This window comes from Rhinoderma darwinii, chromosome 3 (genome assembly GCF_050947455.1).
Source record: "Rhinoderma darwinii isolate aRhiDar2 chromosome 3, aRhiDar2.hap1, whole genome shotgun sequence".
NCBI lineage: Eukaryota > Metazoa > Chordata > Amphibia > Anura > Rhinodermatidae > Rhinoderma > Rhinoderma darwinii.
In genome coordinates, this window is record NC_134689.1 from 250,976,327 (window position 1) to 250,991,180 (window position 14,854).

At 38.9% G+C, this 14,854-nt stretch overlaps 1 protein-coding gene across 2 annotated transcripts in view; it reads left to right on the plus strand.

The window, feature by feature from the left end:
• PARP6 (poly(ADP-ribose) polymerase family member 6) overlaps window positions 1-14,854 on the plus strand; it is a 52,066-nt gene that overhangs the window by 31,450 nt on the left and 5,762 nt on the right. The window contains exons 8-20 of one of the 2 annotated variants that reach the window (XM_075857721.1): window positions 105-254; window positions 748-928; window positions 2,330-2,383; window positions 2,586-2,681; window positions 2,792-2,884; window positions 3,111-3,236; window positions 6,941-7,006; window positions 7,092-7,159; window positions 7,571-7,619; window positions 9,066-9,178; window positions 10,993-11,065; window positions 13,246-13,315; window positions 13,511-13,590. In XM_075857721.1, the coding sequence (XP_075713836.1) occupies window positions 105-254; window positions 748-928; window positions 2,330-2,383; window positions 2,586-2,681; window positions 2,792-2,884; window positions 3,111-3,236; window positions 6,941-7,006; window positions 7,092-7,159; window positions 7,571-7,619; window positions 9,066-9,178; window positions 10,993-11,065; window positions 13,246-13,315; window positions 13,511-13,590 (1,219 nt within the window). The remainder of the gene's footprint in view (window positions 1-104; window positions 255-747; window positions 929-2,329; window positions 2,384-2,585; window positions 2,682-2,791; window positions 2,885-3,110; window positions 3,237-6,940; window positions 7,007-7,091; window positions 7,160-7,570; window positions 7,620-9,065; window positions 9,179-10,992; window positions 11,066-13,245; window positions 13,316-13,510; window positions 13,591-14,854) is intronic. The other variant, XM_075857722.1, reaches the window with a different exon arrangement.

Here is a 14,854-nt window from a genome sequence, read left to right on the forward strand (position 1 = left end):
TTGGAAAATTTTACTTCCCAGCCTTTTCTCTAACTATTCTCTTGATTCTTTTTCAGCCCCAATTACTTTTTATCTGGTTATATCCTTTCTTCCTTTGTTTCCAGGATCTTGTCCCTCTTCTCCTCTCATCAATGGCGATATCTCAGTAATGAAGTTTTACGTTCACAGCAGGAAAGAAGGCTGCGGTGGCTTAGAGTCAGTGGTAGCATTAAGAGATTTCGGGCTGGTCTAAGCATCTTCTCTCCAGTACCCAAGTAAGTTCTCTATGTTTCTCTCCAGCAATCACTGGTTTTAAATAACATTTTCTTCCTTTGTGTTTACTAACCTTTATTTTGTATGTTCATGTGTATACTGTCTCTGACTGTGTCTAGCTTCCTATAATTAGAGGAGAGCTTCATTCCTTCAAGTGCCTTCTTGGCTTTTCATGGGAATAATGATTCCAATTGCGCATACCTTATTGTTTAGAAAAATGGATTAACAACTAATTACTTAGATATTGTTTGTTTGTGGTACACACACTTGCACACACAAAGCAGTCTAGCTTGAATGGTTGGGAAATCAATAAAACTATTTATTTTTAGAAATTATATTTTTGACAGCTTTATTTTCTTTTTGAATATACAGTGGTGTTCCTTCTAATGATCAAGAATATGCATAATTGCAGTAGTCTGACCATTTGTTCTTTGACTGTCTCTCTATGTGTAGTTTGAATGTCTCTGCCTTACTCCCAGTGCAAATCTGTTGCAGGTCTCCCAGTTTTCCTGGGGTCCAGGATACTGCAGTCCGGAGTAGTTTGATAGGATCAGATCTTAGAAGTGGTCTTGGGGGGACAGATCTCCGTGTCCCCCGTTTAATGAATCGATCAGTCTCCTGTACACTACGAAACCCTAAATCAGAACTATATGGGAGTCATACAACCACAACACAGGTGAGACTTGCAATAGCCTTTATTTAGAAATCTACCTGGATATTCTTAAGGTTAATTACCAGTTTTATTACTCAAACAATTAAAGAGATCTAGAATTTCTTCTAGAAAATACATGTAATTTAATTAGCGAACAAGACTGTTACAGAGATCTCAAGGATCCATACATTTAGCCTAAGCACAAAACAGAAATCTAGACAACAAAGCAAGTACAATATAAGGAAGTGCCTAAACAAAAAGTTGCCACATTGGATTAGTGCAATGGGACGATTAGTGCAATAAGCTACATGGAGATGTTCTTGAGTTGATGTTTGTTGAATTTTAGACTTCTGGTTTCTTCCCATAGTTCAAATGCTTACAAAGTTCATGGGTGCTTAGAGAGCATCTGTCACTACGTTTTTGCTCCTTTCAGCGAGCGCATCATAAGACCGTGTCAGAGACGCTGATTTCAGCTAAATACGTGTTATGTATAGGTGAGATGGACTTTTTGTAAAACGTACATTTTAATTGGGGCAGCGCTGGCATTGCATTTTGAGAAATAGTTTGACGTGAGGTGCCGATAATCCTACACTCCTGCCGCTAATTGACAGTATTCTTCATATGCATATGCATAGTAATAGAAATAAAACTGTCTATCATTGGCAGGAGAGCAGGTTATCGGCACCCGATTAGTACACCAGACACTTCCTCACAGCGTGATGCGAGCACTGGACCGATTAAAGTGTACGTTTTACAAAAAGTCCACCTTACCTACACATTACACTTAGGGTATGTGCACACGACCAATTTTCAGGCGTAATGCAGGCGTTTTACGCCTCGAAATACGCCTGAAAAGACGGCTCCAATACGTCGGCAAACATCTGGCCATTGCTTGCAATGGGTCTTACGATGTTCTGTGCAGACGAGCTGTCATTTTACGCGTCGCTGTCAAAATACGGCGCGTAAAATGACGGCTCGTCAAAAGAAGTGCAGGACACTTCTTGGGATGTTTTTGGAGCCGTTTTCTCATAGACTCCAATGAAAACACCTCTAAAAACAGCCGTAAAAAACGCCGCGAAAAACGCGAGTTGCTCAAAAAAAAAAAGAAGAAAATCAGGAGCTGTTTTCCCTTGGAAACAACTCTGTATTTTCAGACGTATTTTGTTAATCGTGTGAACATACCCTAATAATGCTGAAATCTGCATTTCAGCCACTATGTTATGCTGCCCTCAGGGAACGCATTAAAAAGGTGGTAGCAGAATCTCTGTAACGTTCCCAGTATACAACAAACAGAGCTACTGGACACTGGTCCACAGTGTTTTTTTTTTTTTTTAAATAAGTATCTCATAGGTTCACCCAGCTGACTGTTCTCTATATTGTATCATGTACAGTTTATTTTCATATTAATCTGATCACTCCCTGCAGGTCAGTGGACATTGTAAGACAGTTCCTACTTTGGAGTATGGATTCTTGGTGCAGGTGAGCTATAAGGAAATCTTTACAGTTTTCTATGGTATTTAAAATACTGATTATTTTCCTTCCTGTCATTCTACTGTTTATTCAGCTATCATCATTCTTGTGTTTCTCATTCTCCTCTAGATGTCTCTTTTCACTACTTTTTATTACTTTTCACATTACTCATTACTTTTCAAATTTTCCAATGTTGTTGTCTCTTCCATAGATAATGAAGTATGCAGAACAGCGGCTACCCACTCTAAATGAGTATTGTGTAGTATGTGATGAACAGCATGTCTTCCAGAATGCATCTATGCTCAAGGTCAGTCAATATTGGTATGAAAGATATGAGATTACTGGGTATCTTACCGGGTTTACATTTTTTTCCCCCTATTCATCTTTTTTCCATATCTACAATCTTATTTCCTGCAGCCAGCAGTGTGTACAAGAGAGCTCTGCGTCTTTTCTTTTTACACTCTGGGAGTGATGTCTGGGGCCGCTGAAGAAGTGGCTACAGGAGCTGAGGTAAGTAAAAAATATAATACTTATTATGACAGATGTATTGAGCACTGTGGGGAAAAAAGGAGTGCAGTGAAAAACGGCATAGAATGGCAGGGCAGGAAACCTAATCGGATCCAGATGTGATTTTAACAACCAATGCAGGAGGACTAGGCAGGACCAGCCAAATCCCACTCCTGCTTATGTCACTGTAAAGGTTTGTACATAAGCTGTATTTTTATGTATTTTGTAGGTTGTGGGTCTGCTGGTTGCAATGTGTCGAGCTGCCCTTGAGTCACCCAGGAAGAGTATTATATTTGAGCCATACCCTTCAGTAGTGGATCCCAATGATCCCAAAACACTGGCCTTTAACCCTAAGGTAAAGAAACATTTTATATCATATCACTTCTAAATCCTAGTTCTTCTATAAAAGAGTGGTTAACAGTGGTCAAATTGTATTGCAAGCTCTGAAAATAGATACAATGCACATTGTACATGTTCAGGGTTGAAATTCATATTTCCAATTAATGCTAAAGTGTAAATATGGGAAGCATGCAAATGTTTAAAGTGGACTTGTCACCTCAATATGCTGCCCTAGGTAAGGGCAGCATATTACAGGACCGGTCCGTTCTGCTACTAAACGAATAGCACACCAAAAAAAAATTGTGCCGATTTGCTAATCGGAGCGATCAGAGAACACAGTGGAATCATAGTAGTGAGCCTGGTGTAATCATGATGAGCAAGCCCCCCCCCCAGGTAGAGGTGGGAAGCGCTCCCCTCATGAATACAGCAGACTCATAGTTATAAGTCCGCCCTCTACCCGCCTTCTTCACAGTGATTGACGGGCTGCTGTGTGTGTGTGTTCAGATACACAGCAGCCAGCCGTCAATAACCGCTGAGAGGAGCTGGGGGATAGGTGGGGGGCACTCTCCTCATGAATATACCAGGCTCATAAGTATGCTGTATTCTTTTAGCTAAACAGCACAGTATTTTTTGGACTATTAGAAAGAGCAGACCTGTTCCAGTAATACGCTTGGGAGCAGATTGAGGTGACAGATTTACTATAAGTTATTTCTAACATATAGATTTCTGTACTGAATATTCTAATGGACATATCAGTTCAGAGTGTAAGGGTATGTTCACATGCTTAACAAAAAACGGTTATAAAATACAGAGCTGTTTTCAAGGGAAAACAGCCTCTCATTTTCAGCCGTTTTTTATGCATCAGGCATTTTTTGATGCGTTTTTTACGGCCGTTTTGGGAGCTGTTTTTCTATTGAGACAATGAAAAACGGCTCCAAAATCGGCTCAAGAAGTGACATGCACTTCTTTTTTACAGGGCGTTTTTTTACGCACCGTTTTTACAAACTGCGCGTAAAAAAAGGCCCTGTGGGAACGAAACTCAGTTTTTCCCACTGAAATCAATGGGTAGATGTTTGGAAGCATTCAGCCTCCGTACTTTTATCAGTTTTTCGGGGCGTTTACAGCCCGAAAAACGGCTGAAAATAGGCCGTGTGAACATACCCTAAAGAGAACAGATTGTTAACTCCATTCCTAGATAGTACCAATCAAAACACCTATTAAACTAGTATTTCTTACTAAGGTGTTAGAAAAATAAAATAAAATTTTTAGAGGAAAATGCAGCTTAATTGATATTATATAATTAAATTGCACTTTAAGTGAATTTGTCTACATTTACATATCAGCAGTCTGTAAGTATAAATTCCTAATGTTTTATTTTTCTGATAGGGAAAGATTTAGAGTATTAAAAAATTCCAATTCAGAAGTAAAATCACAGTATTTATTTAGTCAGTCCATGGTGGTCTAATGATACTTTGTACTGTGACTTGTCCCAAATTATCCTGTAATTTGATATGCTGTCATTTATCTCTGGTCACCCCCTGAAGCAGAATACTGGACACATCTCTTGTTGATCCAGCTATGCAGTCCATTCTAGCTAGTTTCTAGTAAAATAAACCAACAGTACAATATACAGTCTCTGAGAATACAGTATACTCTGAAGATCAGTATATTGTACATTGTCTATGTAGTTAGCGGTCACCACAGTTCCATATTGCCAAGTAACACGTCATTTAGATATAGTGTTATATAACTTATAGATGTTTATTTCTGCATGAAGTCTGTGTGAAACCTTTCGGATATGGCTACAAGATAGGTTTCAAGTCTCCCATGTCCCACTTCTGTGGCTGTGCTGAGTTGTGGGTCTGAAGTTTTACAGGGTATGGTTTAGTACGGTTAATCAGTTTGTTTCTTTAAATTGTACTGCCGACATTTACAGAACAGAAATTTTTTTCTTAAAAATAAAGCAGATCATGCCTTCATAAGTATTATATATATTATATATAATCAAGAGAGGTCCAAAGATGTAACACTTGAATACTACTTCTAGCACCACTCATACTTTTCAGCAAAATATTTTGTATTATTTTTCAAAATAAGTGCAGCATGTGACTTTATCCATGGAATATGATCATATTGCCTTGTAAATAATAATAGGAAATATTTATAAATGTAGTGTTTCCATGTACATGTCATATACATTTTATAATTATATTTAACAAGTTTAATGGGTCACTTGGGGGACATATCTACTTCAAACACGATACAGTAGTTTAGTAATGTCCTCAATCACCATGTACATAGAAATGGCCAAGAATGTAAATAACCACGGGAACCTATTTCCAATCTGAGGGCTGCTGACCTTTAACTCTTGGAAGACTGCACTGCAGCAGGTGGAATACAGATACACCAGGCCTTTAAACACGAATGTAATGACAACTGTTGTAGTCAATGTCAGAATTCCTGACCTAGTAATTCTTGATCTAACCTTGAGCTATAAGGTGACCTTACTATCTATAAATCCAAATTATTCAAAGCAGTTCCAGCAGCCTTTAATATATATACACCGCAGTGCGTGCAAATTAAGCCACCACATGTCCAACATGTAAAACGTATATTTTCTCATGAACTATTTACAAAACTTAGTAGAACATATAACACAATACCTAACATATACAGTAATAATATCCCAAGTAATACACCCCATATTCAGTACATAATGTACAGTGTAGATCTCGCAGCTTTAAAATTCCATGTACATATATCATGTAGCCGCACAGGTCCTGAATATACTATAGACTAATGACCAATATTGATATAGCCTTGTGATCAATATGGTAAACCCCCCCAACTTTCTGTGGGAAACGCTTGCCTTCTTCTTCCTGCTAGTAAAAAAAAAATCCCTAGGAATCAACTGGTTTGGCCTCTGAGCAGCACCACCAAGTTAGGTTATAATACCTAACTTAGTTTCTAAGTGGAAACAATACCCTGCAAATACTCTGTGCATCTGTTGTCATTGTTATGATAAGACTGACTCCAGATGCCTTAACTCCTAAGTCATCACCCCTATAACCTCAGTTTTATTGCCCCGGCTTATCTTAATGATGTATCACCTCATGTACTAATTGTCTTTGTGTAACATCTAAATGTTGTGCTTTTTTCTAAGTCATTCATTTGTAAACTGCCTGAAGAAGGGGCCTCTGTGCTCTGAAAGCCGCATATAGAACTTTTATGGTTAGCCAATAAAGGTATCATACCTATTATACTTTTGTCTTTTTTGACACAAAAGTATTTAACATTTCATATTGTCTCTGGCTAACACGGTACTACACAATTTTTTACTGTACTTTATGATAAGTCTAGATGTAGCAGAGATATTCCTCCATCTGCAGCAAAATCCACGTGTTACAGGCAGAATTGACATTAGAGCGTGACTGGATTTGTGCGTGTTTTTTTCTGCTACATGCGGTTGGGGTTTTGAAAACCACATCCATAAGTATTGCACTGTAAATTATCATAGATTTTTAGTGCGGAATCCGCACCAACAATCTGCAATGTCTGATCTCACCCTTTATCACAAAAAAACAGCTTTCTTTTTTACATGATTATCAGCAAAGAACCCATACGAACTATCCATACTCCAGGTATGTCAGTAATACAATATATTGGCACTCTAACATGAATTGCAGTGAAGTGACGTTATTATGTGCATGTTCATTGCAGAAGAAGAACTATGAACGTCTCCAGAAAGCCTTAGACAGTGTTATGTCAATTCGGGAGATGACCCAGGTAACATATAAAGTGAGCAGTTTAGGTGTTCTAGGGAAACAAGTGATGAATAGAGATGCTAATAATGAGATTTATTTTTTTCTAGGGATCATACCTGGAAATCAAGAAACAGATGGACCGTCTTGATCCATTGGCGCACCCCCTTTTACAATGGTGATGATATGTGCTTATTAGGATTTTAATCACACAAATATATGTATCATTTATTTAGTTGTATGTACACATCTATAGCTGTGGTTTGCAACATGTGGCTCTCCAGCTTCTGGGAAACTACAACTCCCAGTCAGTATGTGCTAGGAGTTGTAGTTTTTTAACAACTAGAAAGCCACTGATTGCAGACCAATGATAGTTTCTGGGGCCACTTTTTAATATACAGTTTATTAAATTATCCCCATATTCTTAACGTTCATGTATGCCACCTACTGTTTACTGACACACCATACGGTAACATTGTCCTTGATGATTACTGGCAACAATGTGATGAATATACATTTAACCTCTGTAAAATATCGCTTATTTTGTACTATATGCTCCAAGACAGTTATTTTTATTTTTTTATTTCAGGATAATCTCCAGTAATAGGTCCCACATTGTAAAGTTGCCCCTGAGCAGGGTAAGTACTTGGTCACAATCTGCAGTCTATATGAAGAGATGGTATTGTGAGATAGCGTAATATAGCAATATTCTACCCCAACTTCCCTCTTCTTCATTGTATGTTATTTTCAACATTTAAAAATCTAAATTTATAAATATATATAGGTCGGTCAGCACAAAGGCTTAACCTGGATTTTCACGTAGCATATTTTCCTTTAATCTGACCGATAATATTGAATCATAGCAATAATCACTATTTGTAATTGGATAATGTAAGAAGATACTAAAGATCTAATAATTTTTTGGCCTGCGCATATTTTTGTCAGATCTTCTTTTACTTAGGGCCAGTTCACACAGAGTTTTTTTACACGTTTTTTTACATGGAAACAGCGTCGGAAAATGCGCCAAAATACGGGCGAAAATGCCTCTCATTGATTTCAATGGGAGGCGGAGGCGTTTTTTTCCCGTGAGCGTAAAAACCGTCTCGCGGGAAAAGGAAGCGACATGCCCTATCTTCGGGTATTTACGTTTCCGACCTCCCATTGATGAGAGAAAGCGTATTTCGCGGCATATTTTGCCCGCGGTGCTCAATGGCCGCGGCCGAAAAACGCCACAACAAACGCGGCAAACGGCGTGCAGGCAGATTAAAATTCTGCCTGTAAAAAACTCAGTGTGAACATAGCCTTACAGTTATTGCTTTTAAACAGTGATTGGTTTGGAAACTCCAAATATGAGTCATACTAAACTCACTGTAATAAACAGTTATGTTGGGCAACAACGGGAAATAAAGCCATTTATTGTGAAGTAATCAGTTAATGCACAGCATACTATATGGACAAATATACAGTATTTGCAAATAGGTTGTTACCAAGCATAACAATAGGGGTTATGTATCAACAGCTGTGTACACAATATTTATGTTTTAATATGAAAGTTCCTAAATCTGAAAATATTTATGAGTATGTTGCAGACCTAAACTGTTGTAAAGTCACTAAAAAGTGCTTTACATATGTTCTACATATGTCGGCAAACAGCTACTGCCCTGTTAATATGATAGTATGTTAGGAAATACATATATACTCAGATAGTAAAGTTGTCAATACACACATATAAAAGTCGGCTGAACCCACTTTTTTAGCCACGATGTAATGTGTATGGATATCTCCTGACAGTCCCCCCAAGGAAGGGCCGGGCAATCAACATGCCCGATCCTTTGTTTCCACAGGAGACAAGCCACTGACATCTGGAAGCGGCTTTTTACCCGCTCCCCAATAAAATAAGCATGCAAACAGGCCCAGAAATAGCTGTCTGCCGAACAAACCTTCAATTGCATTTGTATAACCAAATTAAATGTGTATTTGACCCATACAGGTACTCATTTTATTTGTATGAGCAAGTTATACACCGGCCTGTTTTATCTCTTTTTTTTTTTACATGGTTTCTCTCTCCCATAATCCTGTGGTAGCAGCTGAAGTTTATGCACACTTCACATCAGTTTTTGCTGCTCAGTAGCCCCCCAGCAAAGGAGGCTCGATTCCGAACTGCCAAGAAACTCTACGGAAGCACATTCGCCTTTCAGTAAGAAACTGTCAGGAGGGACGGGAACAACTTAGATAAGGGTTAGGCTGAAAGGATAGAGTGAAAGGCAGTTTAACGGTTTTCTGGGATTGCTTTTTATTCAGAATTGTACATTTGTTTTAAAAAAAAAAAAAAAAGGCCACTTACCATCCCGTTGTGACAGCCAGGATTTGAGATAACTTTGATCCTGGCCATTTATCTTTTAAGTTGCCCCGGTCATCGCAATGTTATTTAGGCGAGCCGATAGATTGCCTTTGCAGCCGCTGGATTAGCAAATGCCCCCAGGCCTGCCAAGGCTATATGACTACTGGCACAGTCTAACAGATTGTCAGTTTATTACGAACAGGCAATAGTTCTATGGAACACTGAGTTTACCAAAGAATTAAAGTAGCGATCAATAGATTGTATTGTAAAGTCCCCTAGCAAGAAAAAAACAAATGTTTAAGGTAAAAAAAAAAAAAAGTTTCCCATAAATTGCTGTGCAAAAGTGTTAAATAAAATACCTATTTTGTATTGTCGCAATTGTAACAACCGTGTACTAAAGTAAAGACTATGTACACCTTGACATCATTTTTTTTAAATAAAATTGTGCATTAGTGTGATTTGTGCAACTTCATAAATACATTTTATTAAAAATTATTTTTACTTTTTGAGATATGGCTGCTTTGTATCCTGTATACACAGCAGCTGTGTCTTGCACTGAATCCTGTATTCGTCAGGTCCTCGGGACTGACGCGTTCATTGTCAGTGGGTCCCGTGTGTCTCTGATCGAGCTCTAACCGATCTAACCGATCGAGCTCTAACCGATCACATCTAAGTTCATAACTTCCAAGTGTCAGAGACATGCAGGACCTGCTTTCACTGAACCGGTCAGTCCCGCGGACCTGACTCAGGTCTCAGCACAAGATACAGCTGCTCCGTATACAGGATATAAAGCAGCTGTATCTCAAAAAGTAACAATAATTTTTAATAAAATGTATTTCGGAAGTTGTAGCAATCACACTGATGCACAATTGTCTAAAAATACAACAACAACAACGACAACAAAAAAACTATGTCAAGAGCCTTTAACATGGTATTCATACTGCACAGTGAATAATTTAAAAAACACATTAAAATACAGTGGAATTGTTGTTTTCTATCCCCCCAAAAAATGTATTTAATCAATAAGTTATATGTACCCCATTAAAATATACGGTTAGTTCAGAAAAAAACAAGCCATCATACAGGCACATCAACAGAAAAATAAAACGTTATGGCTCTTGGACAAAAAATTTTTTTCTATGAAAAGTGCTTTGATTTTGCAAAATAAGAAAAACTATATCATTTGGTATAGCAGTAATTGAATAAAGTTAACATGTTATTTATAGCACGCAGTGAATGGTACTAACGAAAGCCCATATGCCCTCCATTGTACGGATTGCTATGTACAAGAACAGTGGTTATGTGACCTAATCACACAGCTCCATCCTCCAATAGATATGTGACTTATAGATAAAGCAACATAAGTCACCTCCGATCAGTACAATGTATGGGCTAGTTATGTTCCCTACTGACCCGTGGCCTCAATGTTTATAAGTCAATGGAATCCGTTTAAAACTCAGTGTGGCATAGTTGTCATGGCTCCGTTATGAATGGAAGTCACTAGGCTAGAGTGAAATGAGCATTAGGTTGATATACAGAGGGGAAGTAAGTAGTAAGGCAGCATCCTGTACTAAGTTAATGATACAAATATATACATTACCTCTCTGTGTGTATAATGCCTCTTGCTAGTTTATTGCCCCTGTTTATTGTTTTGTTTTTTTTCCAATCAGCGGCTCTCATATTGAGAACTGGCACTCTATTCTGCGGAATGGGCTGGTTAATGCATCCTACACCAAACTGCAAGTAGGTTCAACTCTAGTTAGAAATATATAATTATTTTTTTCACGAAAATAAAGCACCAGAAAAGATCATTATGACGTCATCCACATAACAGACTAATAGTTAGAAATGGATAGAAATTTCTTACATAACACTTTGAAGCTTGTTTATATTTACATTGGGATTACTCCACATTGAGAAACTGAATTGTGTCGACTGGGTTTAAAATACAGTCTTAGGCTACATGCACACATTGTGTATTTTGCTGCGGGAAATATGCATCAAAACAGCAGGAAATTTGCAGGTAAAAACCGCACCTAATCGCTTGTTTTTCGGTGTGGTTTTTTTGTTTTGATGCGTAAATCGGTGCATTTTCATGCTGCGTATTTTGGTGCATTTTTCCTTAGAACCAGGCAGATACAATGCGTAAGCGGAAATGCAAGAGAAATTGACATGCTGCAGATTTTAAAATACGCACCGCAGGTCAATTTACGTGCCAAAAAAAAAAAATGCAGCGTGTACATGAGATTTCCTGAAATCTCATTTACTTTGCTGGTACTGTATGAAGCTGCGGATTTACCGCACGTAATACGCATCGTGTGCACTGAGCCTTAGGCTACATACACACGTTGCTGAAAACCGCAGGTAAATACAGGTAATTCCCCCTCAATGACATTCTTGGCGGCTGCCTACTCCACCGGCCCCTTGTCCCACCCCTGACTGCAAGATCCAAATGGCAATACCAATGGCAGTTAATCAAACATTTCCTCTCATTAGTAACTTAGACAAGAAATGTAACCATAATTGATGACTTGTTACCATAGCTTCAAGGAGTTATCCGGGTTTTCAAAATTGATGGCCTATCCTTAAGACAGGCCATCAATATTAGATCGGCGGGGGTCAAACTCCCGGCCCCCCCTGCCGATCAGCTGTCTGAAAGGGCTGTGGTGATCATACAAGCACCACAGCCTGTTCATTGTTTACATGGTTTCCTCCTCGTTCATACTTTGCATGCGCCGTTACATTTGTAGCGGCCGTGCAAGGTATTGCACCACTGTCCCATTCAAGTGAATGGGACAGTGGTGAAATACCTTGCACAGCCGTTACAAATGTAACGATGCGTGCAAGTACGAAAGGGGAGAACTCTATTAAGAACAATTTTGGTAAAAATTTTTATTTATCCCTTCCCTTTTTCCTATCCCTTGGTTGAACTTGATGGACATAAGTATTTTTTCAACCGTACTATGTAAGTCCGCGTCCCCTTCAAACAGCTGATTGGCAGGGGTAGCGGGACTCGGAACCCCCGCCGATCTAATATTGATGGCCTGTCCTAAGGATGGGACATCAATTTTAAAACCCCAGATAACCGCTTTAACCTAGACATCAATTATGGTAACATGTCTTGTCTAAGTTTCATAATGAGAGGATATGCTTGATTGACTGCCATTGGATTTGCCATTTGGACCTTGCAGTCAAGGGGGGAACAAGGGGCAGTGAGAGTAGTCAACAACCAAGGATGCCATTGAGTGGGTGGTGCAATTTATTTAGGTTAAAAAGAAACCACTAAGGCCTCATTCACATCTGCAATGGAGGCTCTGTTAGGGGCCTCTGTTGCATATCTGGCTGAAAATACCAGGAAGAATAGCGCTATTGTTTCCGGTAAAACCACGGACACCCTGAGGGAAACCCGAAGGAATTCATTAAAGTCAATGGGTCCCGTCGGGCACCAATGGTGTCTGTCGTAGAACAACAGAATGGCGCTTCCATTATTTCCGTTCTGCTCCTCTAGCGGAGCAGAACAACAGATACACAGATGCAGGTGCGAACCCAGCCTAAGTTAGATGAAGGATGGACCCAGGAGAGGAGCTTCAGGAGCCAGTGTACCCTTCCATAAATATGTAAAACTGTGCATGTGTGAAGGGGATGGAGAGAAATGTGGAATATGTTATATGAATAAGAACATGGGGACAAGAGGGGCGTCAGGGGCCATTAAGATAATGATTGTCCATCAAAGGGGGGCACATTCTAAAAACTGTGCTTTGGGCACCAAGAGAGCCCTCGCTTTTAGTAATCCTAGTAATAGCCCTTATTTTCATACTTTCTTTCATACTCTTGAAATATTCAAGTATTTATGGCTGTTAAGTTAAATGCTGTCTCCTTGCCCACATATGTGTAAGATATTGCTTATTATAATGTATTTACAGTTGCACGGAGCAGCATATGGGAAAGGGATATACCTTAGTCCCATCTCCAGTATTTCATTTGGATACTCAGGTAAGTACAGCAAAGGGACACCAGGTATGTTCCCACAGTGGTTTTAACATATCTTATATACATAACACATATGCGATAAGCTGTTTGCAAACAATTAGGTCTCAGTTAGACAAAATAAATATTTTTTGGTCTATTTCTGTAATAAATTCTGCTGATCTGCAAATGTGGTAAAGTTATTATTGTTATTTTACGCAGGTATGGGGAAGGGGCAACATCGAATGCCATCAAAGGATGAGCTGGTGCAGAGATATAATCGGATGAACACTATTCCTCAGGTAACATGAAACTGTTATTCAAAAGTGTTGAATTATCTATTCAGCATTACTTAACAGGGCCAATTCCAGGTCTATGTAGGCCCTTAGACGACAGAGTTACAGTGGGCACCCCGTCTACTCCACCCTCCAAGTCTGACACTGCATGCTGTGGTGAGTTCGGGGGAGGGGATCAATGCAGGGCACGAAGGGAAGCTGAACTCAAGATGGGTGCATCTTATAGTTGTGCGTGTTTTAGTGTTTGAAAGTTACGCCAATTAAAATACTGCTAATCTCAATAATAGGTTCTCTCTGTGATCCCTATTCAAATACTATAGTTATTATGATGGTAATGATAACAACAGTAATGACAAAACAAATCCATAACTGCATTATCATCCTTCATGGAATCGTATTTAATACAATGAAACCACAGGCATTGATTTATTCCTTCATAATAATAATAATATTATTAATATTAAGGCTTTGTTTACATCACTTTTTTTGACCTACGTTTGACGTATATTCTGGGAAAAGCTCCAGATGTATATGTTAAACATTGGCTTTGATGAATGCCTAAAAGTGGCATCTGTCACCCATACACTCTAATGGTAGCCATTTAAAGGCTGTGTCAGAAACTCCCATGACCCTTTTCATGACATATCCTTTAAACGGATATCATTATAGCCAATGGGTGACAGATGCCACTGTTAGGCAACTGCCACAGGCATCTGTCACTCCTAGGCTATAATGGAATCTTTTTGACGGATACTTCATAATAAGCTATTGAAAGCCCATGAGGTATACATTAAATAGATGCCTGGGACGTATGCCATACAGTAACATACGTCACCTATAGGTTCCCATGTTGAAAAAAACAGTATATCCCGTTGAATGGAAGACCATAGTCTAGACTGATATATACCGGCCCGACTCAGGCCAAAAGGACACTCTTTTGGCATCCTTCAGGCTAATGGAGCCCTATGGGCACGTTTAGCATGTACGTCGGGAGGTCTTCTGGTGTACATGCTAAGCATAGGGCGAAAATGTGATGTCAACATAGTCTAATAAAAATAATTTAATCGTTTAAATAGCGCCAGCAATTTCCAATTCCTTCACATATTTATATTAACAAGACATTTGCTGCAAGATATTGTTCCTTACTGGTGGATGACCCATTTGCAAAATCTGTACATCCTTGTGCTGCTTTTCTTTTCTCTTCTGTTCCAAGTAAAGTATAGGGCAGCAATGGTCTTCTTTTCTACATGTCCTATAGTAACCTCAAAGG